We start from the raw sequence: 20,252 nt of genomic DNA on the forward strand, positions 1-20,252 counted from the left end.
ATAGAAGTCAACAAAGATAAAACGGTACAAGTAATTTATACAAACAGAAAGCCTAAGAAACACAAACTAACAATAAAAAGCAATGAAACAAAAATCCACCCTAGTGCAAAGTACCTTGGCTTAACTATAGATGAAAAACTAAATTGGAAACGACATATAGAAAACAAGCGAAATGAAATCAAAAACAAGTTCAGACAACTATACTGGCTGTTGGCAAAAAATCTAAACTAAGCCTTAACAACAAAGTAGTGATATATAAATCTATAATCAAATCAATCACCCATTTGGAAATATGGGATAGAAATCTGGGGCACAGCAAAAAAATCTAATATCAAAATAATTCAAAGGACCCAATCTAAAATACTTCGAACAATAACAAAAGCAGGCTGGTATATACCAAACGACGGGATCCACAGCGACCTCAATATCGGCACAATAAATGACACAATTAGGAAATACAGCATCAACAAAACAATAAAGAAAAAAAAAATTGTAATAATAATAATTATAACACTCAGAAAATAATATAATGTAGCATAATCTGAAGCAAAATTGAATATTTATCTAGCATTGGTTAGAGAACAAAGAATTCCAATACTACTTTAAAAATAATTACTTATTGTTTAAATTTAACAGATTGTAAATTAAAAAGGGAAATAAAAAAAAAAAAACTGTGAATTCACCATTCACTACCGTGAAATGATATCCAATTTTTTTTTGCCCAAGAGCTTGACCACATGTTTCAGCAAGACGGTGCCACATGCCACACAGCACGCGTAACAATGGACTTGTTGAGAGGCGAGTTCGGTGAACATTTTATTTCACTGTCATTGGCCACCCAGATCGTGCGATATAACGCCTTTAGATTATTTTTTTGTGGGGCTATGTTAAAGCTCACGTCTGTTCAGACAAGCCTGCTTCAATTAACGCATTGGAAGACAACATTAAAGCATTTATATGTGAGATACCGGCCGAAACATTGGAAAAAGTATGCCAAAATTGGACTAAGCGGATGGACCATTTGAAGCGCAGTCGCGGTCAACATTTGCATCAAATAATCTTCAAACATTAAATTATATGGACTGTACTATCGATTTAAATAAAAATTTCATGTATTTTTCTGAATTTTACGTGTGTGTTTTTGAAAAACTTTCCTATAGCTCTTAAAAAATCACCCTTTAGTTCTTACCATAGAAGGCACCTTGTTTCACGTAAAGATCCACAACGTTTGGACTTCAACCAATCTTTTTAACAATTTGGCAATTTGAAAGTCCCCCTGTGGTCAAGATATCGATTTGTCCTTTTTCACGATCTGTTAAACCTTTCTGCTTTCCCATTTTATTACAATAGAATTACCAAGTTTTCGAGCACACATAATGAGTGCTTAAAAAACGATCCTTTTTACAACTTTAATGCGCAAATAACTCAAGTGAACCAATAAATCAAGCCGAAATTAAGAGGAGGAGCTCGGCCAAACAATCAAAAACGGTGTACGCGCGAATTATATAAATATATATACACATATATATATAATCAAGTGAACCGGACTATATAATCTTAACATGCATGAAACACAATTCCGATGAAGGTGTACTAGGAAAAGATTATTTTACTTGGGTACTATGCAAAATTGCCGCACGTCAGAAAAGAATCGGCATAGCATTTGCAGCAGGGTTGCAAGCGATTACAAGTGCTGCAAATAAGATCATTTAAACTCCTAAATTGGAACTACTCCACAAATATTGTAAGACAAGATTTCTAAGAAACATGTTTGTTAGTAAACCGAATGCATCAAATAGCTTTTTCTCACATACTGCAGTCATATTATAAAATGGTTTAAACATGCCTTAACACAAATTAGACCATGGTTAATACAATTCTTCACTAAATAATGAGTCCTACTCACCTTGGATATATTACCGTTAGAATTGGCAGCTTCGGTAGTAATTAAAATTTTCATTTGTTCTTCTAAGTGTGCTACTTTGGCTTCAGCTTCTTGTTTTGAAATTTCTAGTTCTTCAATTTTTTTTTCATACTCCTCAGAACGTTTTATTTCTTTGACCTTTACCTTTTCTACAATATCGTCTAAAATTAATGATGTATCGATATTAAATGTACGATTTTCAAAGTTCGGATCGCAATATCCCTTGTGCAAAACTATTTGTTGTATACATTCTTCAATTAGTTGATAATAAGCTGGGCGGAAATAAAAATCATCTCTTATATATAGTAAATGCTGCAGTATTGACAAAAAATAAGGTTCGGAGCTGGTATCTGTTAAAAGATTTTTAAGTACTTCAAAACAGTCTGTCATATCATCCATGTTAAAACTAACATTTTCGAACCTTTGTATAAACTCTTCAAAATCATATTCTCGTATTTCATTAAATATTGTAAAATGTTGCATTAAAGCATCGTTATTACTTCTTGAAACAATGTCTTTAAACAGATCAAACTTTTCATAAAGTCCCATTCGCATTATTTCACAGCGCAAGTGCAGACGAAAGTTTAAGTCACTGGGCGTATTTGTTAAAGTATTAATAAATATAAGGCTGTGACAAGCTAAATCTCTCTTTAAATCACTTTTTCCTTCAATAAATAATGCATCAACGATGGGCTTAAAACGTTCACTCGTTTTATATTTGTTTGATGCGGCGGTAGTTATTGCTCTCAGAACTTTATCATAGCCATCACGCTCTGGAACAATACAAAATGAAGCCAGTAACTTGACAGCTTCACACATTGTATGTGGTTTTCGGGGGTTTAACGACTGTGCTAATAATAATACAACTGTATGCAGCTCAGGTGTCAATACTAAGTTCAAGCCCCATGTATTGTTCATTACAGCTTTCAAACAGCGAATACACTCAAATTCAATTCTATCAAAACCACTTTCTTTCAAGCAACGTCTTAACAATAAAACTATTTCATTTATCCCATCTTCTCCGAACTCCTTTATCCATGAAATAGGATTGCTTGTAAGTGCTACCCGTAAACTTTCAAGGCACTGATATATTTTATTTTCGCTGTGTTCTTTATTACGCATATACTCTATGTAATCATACGGTTTCTCAAATCGTGAACTTGAGCGGTGTTCGTTCGAATTTTTTCCTGAAATCAAAGGAAAAAACATCAAATCAATGCAAAAACAAGCAATCAATCAAACAGTAATATTAATTTTAAATTACCGATAAATAACATATATACATATGTACATCTACTTACATAAATGTTTTAAAAGTTTAGAATAAAATTTATGATACGCGCTGTAAGCTGCCAAATCGAAATTATTTTGCACAGTGTACTTAGATCAACTTGAAAGATCGACCTCACACTCCCAGTCTGTGCACTTGCAAGCTCGCTTATCAGGTACAATATGAACTCCACTTAAACTCTATATGCGCTCGAAACATAAAATGTGATACGAAAAGTAGAGGTCGCAGGAAAATAGGGCATTTCTTACGAAAAAAAGCGATAGTGTGTTCGGTGGCAGAGTTTAATTTAAATTCTTAATTTAAAGCGAATGAGACCTAGCTTCGATATTTGTGTGGGTTATTTAGTCACGATGTCGCAGTGGACGAGTTAGCAGCGTGCGGTCGTATACGAAACGTATTTCAAGACCAATGATTTGTGTGCAATTGCTCGTCTTTGTTCACTTCTCAAGATTCGATGCTTACGTGATACTCCAGATAAAGATTTGATTCGTTCATGTATGTGAAGGCTCCGGGCGGCAAGTTCGGTGGCAAAAAGCTCACGACCCTAGCCCAGTCGGACTTCGAGAACAAATGAAAATGTGCTGTTATTGGTCACTTGAAGGACAAAAACCCACAATTAAAACATCAACAGCCACTTCATAGTCCCAAAGTGACGGTTTGGTGTGCACTGTTAAGCAGTGGAATAATTGGACAGTATATTTTTGAAAATCGTCGAGTGTAAGCAATTTCTGTGGACGATGTCTCTTATCGGGGTATGCTGAACGATTATTTTCTGCCAATGCCAAGGACAAGCCCTTGCCAAGGACACTAAAAAATTGTTAATGGTATCCCGACATCACTTCTCGAAGGCCATATCGAAGCCCAGATTCCAAGAGTGTTTCCGACGGAATTGTCAACGTTTAGAGGAAATATTATAAATTTCGAAATATAAAATCCGCACGTATGTTCTTTATATCATAATAGTTATTAAATCAACTAGTTTTTCTTTAATTCCTAATTCTGCACCGGAGACCGTGTACATCTATTTCTATTCTTCAAATGACATTGTGAGATTAAGATTCCATAGGCGGTAAACCAGTGCTTGACAAGTGGTCAGAGTTTGAGGCACGGTTACCTCGCATAGTCGCCGACCATGTCATGGTGAGCCTGGAAGCTCAAACGACTCGGTGGAGGTAGTCTGCGGTTGCCGTGTCACTAAATGCGATGACCAATTTTCGCTGTATTTCCTTACCAATATACTATATACAAGGTGGCGCAAAAGTAACCTTGCGATGTTTTTTGGCTGTAATTTAAAAAAAAAGAAAAACTTTGATTCTTCTTGTGGATTATTTTTATTTGGTCTTTTGATTTTTTTTACATCAAGTCGGGAATATGATGTCATGTAAATGGCCGCCGCCACAGTTGATTGCCATTTGAGCCCTTTTTATGGTATTTTCCATCACTTTGGCCAAAACTTTCGGCGATAGGTCCTCACATTCTTGACGGATATTGTCTTTAAGAGCTGCAAGAGTCTGAGGCTTGTTGACATAAACCCGCGACTTCAAAAAGCCCCACAAAAAGAAGTCTGGAGCGGTCAAATCAGGCGATCTTGCTGGCCAGTGCAAATCGCCAAAACGGAAGATTAGGCGCCCGGGAAATGCATCTTTCAGCATATCGGTTGTGGCACGTGCAGTGTGTGCCGTTGCACCGTCCTGTTGGAACCACATGTTTTTCAATCCCAATTCATCAAGTTGCGGCAAAAAGAACTTGTTGATCATTGCTCTGTAGCGCTCACCATTCACAGTAACCGTTTGGCCCGCGACGTCTTTGAAGAAAAAAGTGACTTTGAGCGGGTGTAATGGCTCTTCGTGGGTTACACGCGGATTTTCAGTGCCCCAGAAGCGTAAATTTTGCTTATTTACGTACCCGCTAAGATGGAAATAGGCATCATCACTCATGATTATTTTTGATGAAATATCATCTTCCTCTTGGTGGTGATTAAGGATGGCTTGAGCGTATGTTAGACGCGATTGGCGGTCAGCAGCTAACAGCTGATGCACCGTCTGGACTTTGTACGGAAACATCTTCAAATCTTGTACCAAAATTCGTTGTAAAGACCGTCGACTGATACCCATTTGCGTGGCATCCTCGGCTACAGTAGCAATATTCTCTGCAGAACGGCTACTCCGGGTTCTGCCACGCCTGGCAGCATCTCGTGTTGTGCCAGTCTCTTCGAGGCGAGCGGCTCAACGTCGCAGTGTTTCACCAGTAGGCGTTGGACGGCGAGGAAATCTGCGACGAAATTCACATTGTGCCAAAGTCACCGACCGATCATTGGTCAAATAAATAGTCAGCAATATTCCGCGTTCTGGAGCAGTGTAGCGTAACATTGTTTATTAACGTGTACGAGTATTTCGCATGTGTTTACTACACAAATGTCAAAACAGAACTGACATTAGGGGCCAATGGCAAAATTTATAGAATTTTGTGATAGGAGGATTACTTTAGCGCCACCTGTTACATATACCTATGTATACTGAAATAGCATAATCGTTTCAAGGCTTGTGTAAAAGCATATGGTGACTATTTCGAACGAAAAGTAAACTTTTTTTTATATTTATACGATTAAATAAAACTAATTTCATTAAAAAAAAAATATTATAATTTCATATCATTTATAACGGGCTTAATTTGTAACAGAATTACGGCAGGACTAAGTAAGTACTTTTTGAATCGGCTATAAAAAAAAATAATCAATATTTTTTTAAACTTTTTTTTTTATTTTGAAGATTGAACATTGTCATTTAAGAATAAAAAATAATATCGTTCAAATGACTGCCACGACTGGCTTTACAGTAGACCATTCGATCAACCCAGTTTTTAAGAACATTTTCGATTGTTTGGGCTCCAATTTCATGAATGGCAACTTCGATTTCGCGTTTTGAAGCATCAATCGTTTCTGGATAGTTCGCATAGCATTTGTCCTTAACGCCTCCCCACAAAAAATAGTCCAACGGGCTTAAATCACAGCTCCGAGGCGGCCAATTGATATCGGAATTCAAAAACGGTAGCGAAAAGTTCGAGTGTAACTTTGGCAGTGTGACAAGTTGCACCGTCCTGTTGAAACCAAATGTCGTCCATGTCATCCTCTTCAATTTTTGGAAATAAAAACTCGTTGAGCGTGTCACGGTAACTCTCGCCATTTACTGTAGCCGCGGAAGAAGAAGAAGACTCACCACTTTGGAAATAGGTTTTTCAATATTCCCCAATTTTGTTCAAGCGTATAGCGTCCCATGTCGTAAATGTTAAACCTTAAAGTAAATTATGAACACATTTCACATGTTATTTGTGTTACCACTCTCAAAAAAATAGGTGGTTCAAAACGCAAACGCTATATGGTCCACCCTGTATACACAATACAATAAATACATATATAGCTAGTACTTTTTTATTTGATTTTATTCAATATTAATATATTTATCTAATTTCACTTAATACTGACTACGAAATATACGTTTGGCTGGAGAAACTAAGGGGTGATTTTTTAGCTATTATCTTTTTAAACAGTTTGTTTAAACAGCTGACGCACGTTTCGTGTTTTGTTTCACTGTCAAACATCTTCAGTTTGGTCTATACGTCAACAACGTGGACAATTTTGCGAAAGGATTTAGGTGTGACGAGCTTGGACGAAGATCCACTTTTTTATCGAAAAATTGTGTTCAGCGACGAAGCTCATTTTTGGATCAAGGGGTACGTAAATAAGCAGAATTGTTGATTTTGGAGTGAAGATCAGCCAGAAGAATTGCAAAAGCTACCAATGTATCCAGAAAACGTCACAGTTTAGTGCGGTTTATGGGCTGAAGGTATCATTGGATCGTACTTCTTCAAAGATGCTACGAATCGTAACATAACTGTGAATGGTGAGCGCTACCGTGAAATGATATCTAACTTTTTTTTTGCCCAAGAGCTTGACCACATGTTTCAGCAAGACGGTGCCACATGCCACACAGCACGCGTAACAATTGACTTGTTGAGAGGCGAGTTCGGTGAACATTTTATTTCACGTTCGGGACCTGTCAATTGGCCACCCAGATCGTGCGATATAACGCCTTTAGATTATTTTTTGTGGGGCTATGTTAAAGCTCAAGTCTATTCAGACAATCCTGCTTCAATTAACGCAATGGAAGAAAACATTAAAGCATTTATATGTTAGATACCGGCCGAAACATTGGAAAAAGTATGCCAAAATTGGACTAAGCGGATGGACCATTTGAAGCGCAGTCGCGGTCAACATTTGCATCAAATAATCTTCAAATATTAAATTATATGGACTGTACTGTACTATCGATTTAAATAAAAATTTCATGTATTTTTCTGAATTTTACGTGTTTTTTTGAAAAACTTTCCTATAGCTCTTAAAAAATCCCCCTTTATATTGACGCGTCTGCTAATCCTTGCGGCAAGTAAGTAAGTATGCTGGCTGCGTTGAATCAAAGAGACAGTGTTTTCTAGTTCTGTTTGTTTACGTTCCTCGTCAAAGGTGTTGCCACCCAGCAGTGTTACTACATATGTATATATATATTAGGCCGTGTCGATTTGTGGGGAGGCAAAAAAATCGCCCATTGCTCTGTGAAAATCATATTCTAGGGATCAAAATAAGAAACTTTGCCGAAGGAACCATACCTCTAAAACGAATTCTGATGCCCCCAATTTGGGTCGAACTTTTTAGTTTCTTTTCTCATGTAAAGGCCAAAAATGGTGATATTTTGAAATGATTGTATGGAGGGGTGCCACTGGCATGGGTGGATCGGCCGTCCAAAGTTAGTGGGGGTCGGTCATACATTTGAACTCGATTGGAGCACTCTAAATGGGTCAAAGTGGGATTTTTCGTTCGACCCAAATTGGGGGACATCAGAATTCGTTTTAGAGGTATGGTTCCTTCGGCAAAGTTTCTTATTTTGATCCCTAGAATACGATTTTCACAGAGCAATGAGCGATTTTTAAATCGACCCGCCCTAATATATATGCAATATTGCAGCATGCACGGTTTCCATGGATATTGACGTCGCTGAACCAAAAAAAAGATTGTTGGACACTCTCCAAATTTCTGTGAAGTTTTCGGCAGGCCATGTTATCTAATTCCAAACACGAACTGTAGTCTAATGGATTCAGACCAGGACTTCCGGACGTTTAGGAAAAACGATTGATCATGCGATAAACAAAAATTGTCGAAATATTAAGTTTTTCGCCAATTTGTAAATCTCTCTTGGTGGTATCTCATTATTAAAACAAACAAAAACGGCAAAATAAAAAGTATCGCGGACATTAAGGTAAATTCCTAAGCTAGAGCCTATAATTTTTTTATACAACGAAACAAGATAATCTTTTGCTAGAATATTCGTATATAAATCTGGTGCATCGTGTACAGTTAAATTAATTAGTTTTTAGATTCACAATTAAGAATATCATATAATGCTGCAAGATTAGATATATCTATATAGCACGATTCACTAACACATTTTAACGATATTCGCGCATGTTTTGCGCAAGGGTGGTACTTCTTATGACCCACCCTTAATTGAGTTTCTCGGCTGTGGCGCGGCTTCTTTTATATCCTAAGGCAATATACATATATTCAAAAAGTATTAAGTAAATATTAATTTCACATAATGAACTAGCCGTCGCTCCTCGGTAGTCAATGACAAACCTCAGAGTGTATTTCTGCCAAGGAAAAGCTCCTCATAAAAAATATTTACCGTTCCGAGTCGGCTTAAAACTGTAGGTCCCTCCATTTGTGGAACAAATCAAGACGCACATCACAAATAGGAGAAGGAACTCGGCCAAACACCCAAAAAGGGTGTACGCGCCAAGAGCGTAAGCATATTTATTGTCGTCAGCGTAAAGGTGTAAGCCAAACTTGAATCCTATAGAAATTTCTGCAGTAACGTCGAAGAAATGAGGGAAACAGCGAGACTTTGTAAGGTCCTTCATTTAGACCGCGGCAAAAAATGTAGACGTTGACAATTTAAATCTGAAGATTCAAATGTTGTTGCCATGTAGGTATCTTGGTTTCATATAAATCTATTGATACAGTTTGCGACGACAGCGAAGCAGTAAATTTTCCGACAGAGTTTTTGAACTCACTGGATTTGCCAAGCATGCCACCGCATAATTTACAATTAAAGGTTGGATCTGCGATCTCTGGTCTGGCACCGAACAGACTGTGCTAGGAGCTAAGAGCTGCTGGTTACTCTTCGCACTGTGATTAAAGCGGGAAGTAGTCGAGCAGTTGCGATTTTCTAATGAGCTCCTGGAAACCGTTAAGGTTTGGTTTATGGTAGTGAATGTTTGTGCCAACACATTTGACGAGGTGGTAGCCGTAAAGGCTGGGGGCGCCAGATGGCAGGAGCAGCACGTACCACAAATTGCGTGTACCAATCTCTGGCCTGAGCGGGTCTTAAGATGGTACCACCCTTCGCACTGATTTCACCTAACCGATGATGAGTTTGGGTGGAATCATTTTTGGCATACGAAGTATTTGGAGCAGTTTTGCTGCATAGATCTGCTTCAGTAAAGTACGGTGCACTAGACAGGACTAATTTACTGGGGCGGCAGGCCTTGGTTTGGAAAAACCAAAGCAATTCCGGTAACGTAGATCCGGCTGCTATAGGAATGTTGTAGGGTAATCATGTGTGTCGACGAGTTTTCCGCGGGATTTCTAGAGAAGTGTGCTACTAGGGTCAGCAATGCATGGAAAGGGCTTTTTCTTAATCTCATCGCTGCTTCAAAGTACCGTAGGAGCCCTATAGCCGACGTTTGGCTATAGAAATTGACGCTAGAGGGTCCAAAGATCCACCCTATCTTGAGGCATCTAAAGAGAAATTGCTCTCGGAATGACTCGGGTTTTTCCCGACCAAGGGCTGCCGCCCCAGTATACTAGCCCTGTCTAGTGTATCGCATATCACCCCACCCCTTACGTCACAGGAGCAAACTCTCGCAGCAATCCTGCTCCAAATGCTTCTCCTCAGGGCTGGAATCGAATCCAACCCTGGGCCAGAAGTATTCTACTGCTGCGTCTGCCACAAACGGCTTCACCCGAACTCCACCTCGGCTAGGTGTAATAAGTGCAAAGGGTGGAGCCACCTTAAGACCTGTTCAGGCCTTAAGTCGCACAGGGAGTGGTCCACACGGTATGTGGCCACGTGTTGCTCCCGCCAGCAGGCGTCTGATGCCTCCACGGCTACTACACCCCCTGATGGGCCGGCACTACCAACCTTCACCACAACCCACACCTCCACGGTGAGGAGCCTATCGGAGCAACACAACTCCCCTTCAACCCGTCCCCTACCTTCCTGCTCCAACCCCAGTGCGGGGACAAACCAGCAGCTCCTGGCCCCCCGTCCAGTCTGTTCCGTGTGTCAGACCGTAATACCTCGGAATCTGGTATCAGTCCAATGCAATTCGTGCAATGGCTGGTGCCATTTTCGGAGATGTTCCGGCCTGCGCACCACCCGTGAGTGGACAGCTGCCTACGTTGCCCCCTGCTGCAGAGCTCTGCACCAACCACCGCCCACCACCAGCAGGCCGCAACAACCACAGTGGATTGCGCAGCAGGTCCAACGTAGACAACCCCACGCGTCCCTCACCCCCCGAATTACACAGACCTCACCGAGAAGCTTCAAGCTTCTCCAGTCTAACTGCAACGGACTTACGAGTTAGGTCGACGAGATAGTTGACTTTACGAGCCGGCACAGTATTAAAATAGCTGCGGTCCAAGAAACAAAGTTGCACGCTAGGTCATCTCTGATCACCAGGGATGGCTATAACGTGCACAGACACGATCGCGAGCGAGACAATGGTGGTGGCCTAGCGTTTATAGTCCACCACACAGTGCAGTATCGTCTCATCGATGAAGGAATCGACCGCAGGGACAGCACCTTAGAATGTCAAGGCATGGCTGTCCGGTCAGGCGATTCCGAGCTCGAAATATTTAACATATATATACCCCCTGTCACCTGCTGCCCGGCAGGATATCTCCCCGATATTGGTGCGCTCATCAGAGGTGAAAACCGATTGGTTGTAGGTGACTTCAATGCGCTTCACGATCTTTGGCATTCAAGCCTGCCAAATGATCGTAGGGGACAGCAACTGGCAGAGCAGATAGACGATCCGACATTCAGCACCGTGAACGACGACGCCCCCACCAGGGTAGTGGGCAATTGTAGCAGCTCGCCTGACCTAACAATAGCTAGCGCGGGTCTGATAAATAGCATAACGTGGCGACCTATGCTCTCGCTTGCATCAGACCACTTGCCCATTATCATCTCGATTGAGAGACCTGCCGACTTCGTTTCCCTGAATCACCGGTCCTATTTTAACTTTAAAAAAGCTAATTGGGCCGGCTTCACGGAATTCACCGAGGACACCTTCGCCGCTCTTCCCATCCCCACTGATGTGCGCGTGGGCGAACGCGCATTCCGCAAAGTGCTCACAGCTGCTGCGGCTCGCTTCATCCCAGCTGGAAGTTATAAGGACATTCATCCTCATTTCCAGCCGAAGCAGCCAGTTTAGCAAACGAGCGTGACCACCTACGCCAGGCCGATCCCGGGGATCCCCGCATAAGGGATCTCAATTTGGAGATCCGGCAACATGTAAATCAACACAAGCGGATCAAATGGGTTGAGCACCTGAAGACCTGTAACCTCACCTCTCGGGTGAGTAAGCTCTGTTCCACCGTTAGGTCCCTGTCGAACCCGACGAAGAGATGCGCGAGCTATTTTAGCCGGCTTTTCATACTGCATCCTCCGGGCGACAGAACCAAACGTCGCATTACCAGAAGGCTACACAAACTGACGAACGACAGTGTGCCACTTACTTTCTCCGGTGATGAGGTTCAGGGGGCCATCAACAAGCCGAAATCATCGAAAGCCATTGGCCCTGACGGATTAAACGCGCTGATGCTGAAGCATCTGGGACCCCTGGGAGTAGGATTCCTCACAAGGGTCTTCAATTTGTCCCTGGCCACTCTCATCATCCCTGACAAGTGGAAAGCAGGAAGAGTGGTCCCACTACTGAAACCTGGAAAACTCGCCAACCAAGGGGAGTTTTATCGGCCGCTAACTCTCCTTTCCCCAGTAGTGAAGACACTTGAAGCCCTCCTACTCCCACTCTACACGACACACCTGGCCCCAGCCCCACATCAGCACGGATTCCGACGAGCGCACAGCACCACCACTGCACTCGCCGCCATAAACGCCCAGATAAATCGCGGGCTTAACCAAAACCGCCCCTGCGAGAGGACTGTCCTAGTAGCGTTGGACCTAAAGAAGGCTTTCGATACAGTCAGCCATTCCACGCTACTAGATGATATTTATCAGTCGACACTCCCGCCAGGGCTGAAGAGGTGGTCCGCGAACTACCTGAGCGGTCGGTACTCGTCAGTGATTTTTCGAGATCAAATATCAAAGCAGAGGAAGATTAAGCAAGGTGTACCGCAGGGTGGTGTCCTTTCTCCCTTGCTTTTTAACTTCTACATCTCGAAGCTCCCCCAACCACCAGCGGGAGTTTCCCTGATCTCATACGCTGACGACTGCACGATAATGGCGTCGGGCAATGACATCGATGGCCTGTGTTCCAAAGTGAACAATTACCTCACCGACCATTCTCGCTTTTTCACTGCGAGGAATCTTCAACTTTCCCCCACCAAGTCCACGGCGACCTTCTTCACCACCTGGACAAAGGAGGTCAAGCTGTCCCTTAAGGTAAAAGTCGACGACACACCAATTCCGACGGTAAATAACCCCAAAATTTTGGGTGTAACCTTTGACAGCTCTCCTTCTCCGCGCATACAACCGCAATTGCCACAAAAGTCCAAAATCGCAACAAGGTCCTCAAATCGCTGGCCGGCAGCACTTGGGGCAAAGACAAAGAACTGTTGCTTTCGACATTTAAGGCGATTGGCCGGCCGGTTCTAACTATGCTGCGCCTGTCTGGTCGCCTGGAACTAGTGATTCACAGTGGATAAAGCTACAGACATGTCAAAATACCGCCATTCGGACAGCGACCGGGTGCCTCCTGATGTCTCCCATCCAACATTTTCACAACGACGCACAAATGCTTCCAGTAGCGGAGCACAACAAACTGCTCAGCAAGCAGTTCCTGCTGGGATGTTACCGCACGTTTCACCCCTGCAGACACCTGCTTGAGCCTGAGCCGCCTCCCAGGCACGTCAGGAGACACCTCTTAAACTACGTCGACGAAATCCAGGACAAAACTGACCGTAATCTACTGGGCCTGACAGTGTTTAGACAGTCAATAAACGGCATTCATCGGGAGACCGTCACCACCTTCTTAAGCTCCCGTCCACAGAATGCCGTAATCGGAGTCCAACCACCTCCTCTAGCAGATGAAGAACTCCAGCTTCCTCGTGAGACACGTGTTACACTGGCACAATTACGTTCTGGATATTGTAGCAGGTTAAACTCCTACTTATCCAGAATCGACCCCGACATACCAAACACATGTCCCCCTTAAACCGACTCATCTAACCCCCCTCTCCCTCTGGACCCAAGGGATATTGCATCCACCCTGTCTAGTATACCGTTCCTTACCGTACAGGGCGCGATCTTTTCAGGAAACACTTGGTTTTTTTGTAGGTGGAGCATTCTAACGTTGGGTTGTTTCAGCGTTATGTATGTGCCGGTGCATAGCCTTGTTGACACAGTATTCTCCATTATAAAGGGTTTCTGTTAAATTATTCACCACGTTTTCCAGTACATGTCCTTAGTGCAAAACTGCTTCTTTGATGCTTTTGTGGTATACTCCCCGCCAAACCATGGCGTATGCTTAATGGCGATCAATCTTATTTGTTTTAACTGTGACATGGATCGGAAAACATATTCAGCTTTCCAGTTATGATTTTCTACTTCCTCAAGGAATTTTGCGAATTACCTCCAGTCCAACTTTGCCTGTACCCGTCCGAATAACACGCGGATATGCGGTGTTGACTCTGTCCTCCGTTTAAAATGAATCTGGGAGCCGATTGCTGGTACGATACGGGATATGGTCCATTGATTGATGGCCCTTAAATGTAGCGCTATAGAAGAAGGGCACATGCGCGAAATCTAACATAGCTCTATTCTGCGTTTAATAAAGATACTGGGTCTAGATGGGATACTGTTATGAGTTGAGCGCGCAAAAGACGTGACGTCGAAGAGCAAACCTCGTAGAAAATCTATATATTTATCAGGTACGATACACAAACATTTATAATATACTGATTTTTATAGCATCGTGTATATCTGACTTGCACCATTTCTGCACTTTTCCAAAGGAACACCGCGACACGATTTTCTTCCAATTTATTTTCGAATAAAACAATTATATAAAAAGAAATATTATAAATATAATAACATTATGGTAGTCTTTAGCAATTCGTTTCTTCGAGGTAAACACATTGTAGCAAAACTAAAATGCTTCGCAATTAATAACGAGCGAATGAGATACTAAAACAAAACCATGACAGTCTGTCTTTATAAGACAGAACAAAGCGAGAAGTCGCCAGAACATACGAGTTGCCAAATTTAGAGGTACACGCGCATAAGGTCATGAGCTAAGTGTCCAAGTGTAAAGTAAACGATAAAGTGAGTTTTCTGTATTTTTATTTAAGGATCCAGTAATCGAACTCAGGAAAATTATTCTGATAAAAACGTAGCAAATTCGAAACAATATTTTAAACTTACCTTTTAGATGCATAAATATCATTTTGCGCTTTTCAGCCAGAGTTTTCATTAGAAGAGGTTCACGTTTATCTTTTGGAATATTCATATCTTCAAGGATTTCCAAAAATTTTAAATCTATTTCAGAGTCACTGAATGTTCGAATCTTAAGTTCAAGCTCTTGCAGATCAATAGCTTCATTGTCTATCATGTTCGATTTGACAGAAATGCTGGCATTATTGTTATTGCTTTTTATCTTGGGACGGCTAAACCATCCCTCAAACCATCCATCCGTAGTCCCAGTTTTAAACTTTTCTTGCTTTGACATATTGTATCTAAAAATAGTAAAAGCATATATATAATTACTTCAAAATTTTTTTTTAGCTTATAGTAAGAGAGCTGGTAAGCATTTTTGAGCAGGTATTTTAGACACAATGAAAATCATCTAGAATACTTTTCTAAATACAGAAACGCAGGTCTGGCTAAGGGGTGGCGGGGCTAAACCAACCCTTAAATTAAACAGAAAATAATAATTTTGTATGCAAAAATTATTTTTGAGGCACTTTGAAAATTTAATACAGTATAATTCCTCTTAACCGGCTTCGCATTAACCGGTCGACGGATTAACCGGCCTGTTTACAACAGCCGAGCGCAATGCAATATTTTTCCAGAAATTCACCGACGAGGCGATGCGGCTGGGATTCCCCCGATATTACGGGGAGATCCCGGCGAAGTAAACTATAAACGATGTTAGATAGGATTTTGTCGTTTGTCGTTTTGATCAATTTGGTTTGTTTTTGCTGTGGGTACGGACATAACATAGTTCTTTCCTTATCAATGAATGCAAACGAATTGTGGTTTCGATTGATACACGTTAAAAAGTGCTAAGGCGGATTGATAATGGTGAATCCGTAGCGAAAATATGTGCAGAATTTAATGTTGGAAAAAGCACTGTAAATAACTGGCGAAGAGATAGGCGTTCCATTGAGGAGTTTTGCTCGAAAATGGAATATGATAGAAATCTGGGTAGCCGTTGTACGAGAAAAAAAAAACCGATTTGCAAGGTCGTCGATGAAGCTTTGTGGATCTGGTTTCTTCAGGAACGTCGAAGAGGTACACCGATTGGCGGCCCTATTTTGAAAGAAAAGGCTTTGGCTATCCCCCAGAAGGTTAATATTGGAGGTGACTTTGTGGCAAGTGATGGTTGGCTTAATCGATGGAAGAAGCGACACGGAATTCATTTCGCACATGTAAGTGGAGAAAAAATGTCTGCTGATACTTCTGGTGCGACAGAATTCAAGACTAAGTTTGGTGAAATGGTTAAAACAGAGGAACTATCTCCAGAACAAGTCTATAATATGGACGAGACCGGGCTAAACATTAAAATGTTACCAGAAACAACTTTTCTAGGCAGTCATGAACAGTCTGCCTCTGGCTTCAAAAAGAACAAAGAACGTATTACAGTGGGCGTTTATTCGAATGCAGCAGGGACTCATAAAATTCCTCTTTTCGTTATTGGCAAGTCTGCTAAACCACGGGCATTCAAAAACTTGAATCCATCTTCCCTTCCGGTTTATTATAAGTCACAAAAATCAGCGTGGATGAATTCAGACTTGTTTAAAGAGTGGTTTAATTTGGAGTTTGTTCCAAAAGTTAAAAAACATTTAAAAAGTGTAAACTTGCCTATTAAAGCAATTCTTGTGTTAGATAATGCTCCAACAAATCCTCATGACTGCGCTGTACATAAAATTAGTTTATCTTCCTCCTAATGTGACAAGCTTAGTGCAACCAACGGACCAAGGAGTGATCGAAAGCTTAAAAAGACGATACAGGCGTAAACTTGTTTCTGAAATTCTGCAACATTCGGAGAGTGAAGACAAACTTCTTTTAGAAGCTATCAAAAAGATCAATATCAAGGACGTTATCTATATGTTAGCTACAGCATTTCAAGAAATGCCCTCTTCAACGTTTAAGTATTGGCGAAAACTTTGGCCAGATGTTGAGAATCTAATTGTGATCTCGAATATTGCAGGGACTGAAAAAGAAGAAAACAAATCTACTTTACAAGACCTTCAAAAGTTATCGGGTAACGAATCATTACAGGCAGAAAATGTGGAAAATTGGATGATAATATAATTTGTGACGAACACCTTGAGAATGATGACGAAATCATAGATTTAGCAAACAAAGAACAAGAGGAAGATGATGAGAGTAGTGACGTTGAAGAGGAGAAAACAGTTTCTCACGAAGAAGCCAAAAATGTGATGGAAATTGCATTGAAATACATTGAGCAGCAACATGAGTCAACAGCATTAGACGTTTTGGTGATTAGAAAATGGAGGGATGTCGCATTCAGAAATTCACTGAAGGTTAAAAAACAGAAGAAAATCACAGACTTTTTCAAAAAACAATTACACTTATATTTTATTGACGTAACACATTAATATATGTAAATATGAAATACATAAATATGTAAAAAATGCTTCTCCATTTTTTTGTATGTATGTATACAATATATTATACAAGTACACTTCGGATTAACCGGTCAGGTATGCAGTCCCGAGGTGACCGGTTAAGAGGAATTGTACTGTATATTAAAATTGAATGTTTGAAAAAATAAAACAAAAAACAGATTATTAGTTGGGTCTGAAACTTTGCCAGGTGATTGCAATATAATTTTTTAGAAAATGAAAAAATGTTTTGGAGGTACGATGAAATTTTTACATATTATTTATAATATTAAAAAAATTTTGCCAAAAAGACAGAATGTTTTGATGGGACTTTCTACCTGCCAGGTGTTCGACAATATTTTCGTGAGTGTGAGTGAACAGCACTATGCCTAGACTTAAGTGTTAGTGAGATCGTATATCGGCAGCTCTCTGCGTCGAATAATACTGCAATGTAATTGGCTCTGGCGAGATCACGTGATTTAAATATCAAACTAATAAGAACCTCATGTAAATGAAAAATTCCTTCCTTTCGTATCGTGCGTGATCGCCTACGCCAGGCCGATCCCGGGGATCCTCGGATAAAGGATCTCAATTCCGAGACACTGCAACTGGTAACCCTACACAAGCAGAACAAATAGGAAGAGCATCTGAAGTCCTGCAACTTCACCTCTGGTGTGAGCAAGCTCTGGTCCACCGTAAGGCCCCTGTCGAACCCGACGAAGCACAATGACAAGGTTGATATCACCTTCAACGGTTGTACTTCATCGGATCGGAAGAGATGCGCGTGCTACTTTAGCCGGCAATTTATTCTGCATCCTCCTGCCGACGGATCCAAACGTAGTGCCACCAGACGGCTGCACAAACTGACACACAACCGTGCGCCACTTGTTCTCTCCAGCGTCGAAGTTCAGGGGGCCATCAAACACATGAAACCATCAAAAGCCATTGGCCCTGACGGACTTAACATGCTGATGTTGAAAAAGCTGGGTCCTTTGGGAGTAGAATATTTCACCAGCGTCTTCAACCTGTCTATGGCCACTCTCATCATTCCTGATAAGTGGAAATTAAGGAGAGTGGTCCCACTACTGAAGCCTGGGACGGACCCCGACATATTAAACATATGTCCCTCATGTGAAGGTACCCCGTACGACACTAGCCACCTTTCCACATGCCCCATTAAACCCACTCATCTAACACCTTTCTCCCTCTGGACCCAACCCGTCGAAACAGCTAGTTTCCTGGGCCTACCGTTAGATGAACTAGAGGAAGACGGCCGGTGATTACGATACACTCACAGGGCAAAGGTACTGCTGCTACAACAACAACAACAACAACCACAACAACAACAACAAAGATAAAATTTTATATTTTTCTTCACTATGCAAAGATAATGTTGACAAACTGAATTTGAAAAAAGCCCTTTTTCAATAAGTTTTAACTCTCGTTGCATTTAGTGTAAACATTTGCATATACATTTTTTTCTAGATAAACGCTGTATAACTCAAATGAAGTTTATATATTTGGTGAGTTCATTATTGCTTAAATGGATACATTTTTAAGGAAAAAGATTTGCATTATCAAATTGCTTAAAAGCTGAACTCGGTAATTTATATAGTAAATAGAAACTGTTACACATTTGCTTACCACGTATGTTTAACTCTTCATAAATAACTAAAGAAAAATTAGTTTAAAATTAAAGAAATATATTTCCCCGATTAAGTATCTAGTTTCGCGATCGTTAGTTGCTTTTGCTTTTTACCAAATTAATAACATTCATAACACATAGAAATGGAAGAAACTGCTTACACTACGATACCTTGCAATCGATTAATCAATTCTAGTAACATGTTTCCACGCCATTTAATTCACACTGCATTTTCAACACAGTGAACCAAGGCAAATTTATTACAGGTGACAGCAAACACATATAAGTAAAACCCTACATGTATTTGTTGTTGCGTTTGGTGCAAGTATCATGTCAAAATCAGCAAGCAAATGTAAACATACGAATGTAAACATACCAATACATACAAACAAAGCATATCATTTTGACGTTAGCCATACCTACGGCGAAAAATTCAGCTGGGTGAATGCTGTCACCTTATTAAATCCACCTAGCAGTGAACGACGTAAACGTAATCCCCTGGCAGCTGTTATGGCCTCTGGTGACGCTCCAGCATGCTTGTCCAGCAGGCTTATATGTGTGCGTGTCGGGTGCTTGACGCTAATATCTAAAATCTTTGATTTTCATCATTCAAAAGCCGACAACAAGTATGTGTGACACGAAGCAAGTACGAGTGTCACCCGACACGCACAAATATAAGCCTGCTGGACAAGCATGCTGGAGCGTCACCAGAGGCCATTAGGATCAATCTAATGAGAACCCCATGTAAATGAAAAATTCATTTCTTTCGTATCGTAGTAACGTAAATTTTATTTCACGATATTTAAACATTCCCGTCGAACCCTGTCAACTATTTGCTCTCTCACCACACAGTGTTGCCAAGCAGTACATTTCGAAATCATATACAAAATAAACTTAGAAAAATTTGCTTTGTTTGCTTTGTCGTTCGTTCCGCGCTTTCGCTTGCAGTTCATTCAAGGTAACGACAAATGAGCAAGGTAACGTCAAATGAGCAAGGTAACGATAAATGAGCAAGGTAACGACACATTTTTTCGTGCGTGCAGCCGGCTAAATCTTATTATAAGACGTTGTCACGTCAAAAAATGTTAAAAGGGGGGGTAGAGGGGTGTATCAACATCTTAAAACTGAAACTGAACTTAATGTTAAAGTCAAGGCGAATTTATTACAGGTGACAGCAAACACATATAAGTAAAACCCTGCATGTATTTGTTGTTGCGTTTGGTGCAATCATCACGTCAAAATCAGC

The 20,252-nt window shown here is 40.9% G+C and overlaps 1 protein-coding gene across 1 annotated transcript in view; it reads right to left on the reverse strand.

Moving 5' to 3' along the window:
• LOC128871857 (protein diaphanous) overlaps window positions 1-19,185 on the reverse strand; it is a 41,590-nt gene extending 22,405 nt beyond the window's left edge. The window contains exons 1-3 of the mRNA XM_054113982.1: window positions 19,006-19,185; window positions 14,936-15,246; window positions 1,907-3,111 (exon numbers count right to left, since the gene is read on the reverse strand). Coding sequence (XP_053969957.1) covers window positions 1,907-3,111; window positions 14,936-15,239 — 1,509 coding nt within the window. The 5' untranslated portion in view covers window positions 15,240-15,246; window positions 19,006-19,185. The remainder of the gene's footprint in view (window positions 1-1,906; window positions 3,112-14,935; window positions 15,247-19,005) is intronic.
• Window positions 19,186-20,252: the final 1,067 nt, after the last annotated feature.

The sequence above is a fragment of the Anastrepha ludens genome, chromosome 2 (assembly GCF_028408465.1).
Source record: "Anastrepha ludens isolate Willacy chromosome 2, idAnaLude1.1, whole genome shotgun sequence".
NCBI classification, from domain to species: Eukaryota; Metazoa; Arthropoda; class Insecta; order Diptera; family Tephritidae; genus Anastrepha; species Anastrepha ludens.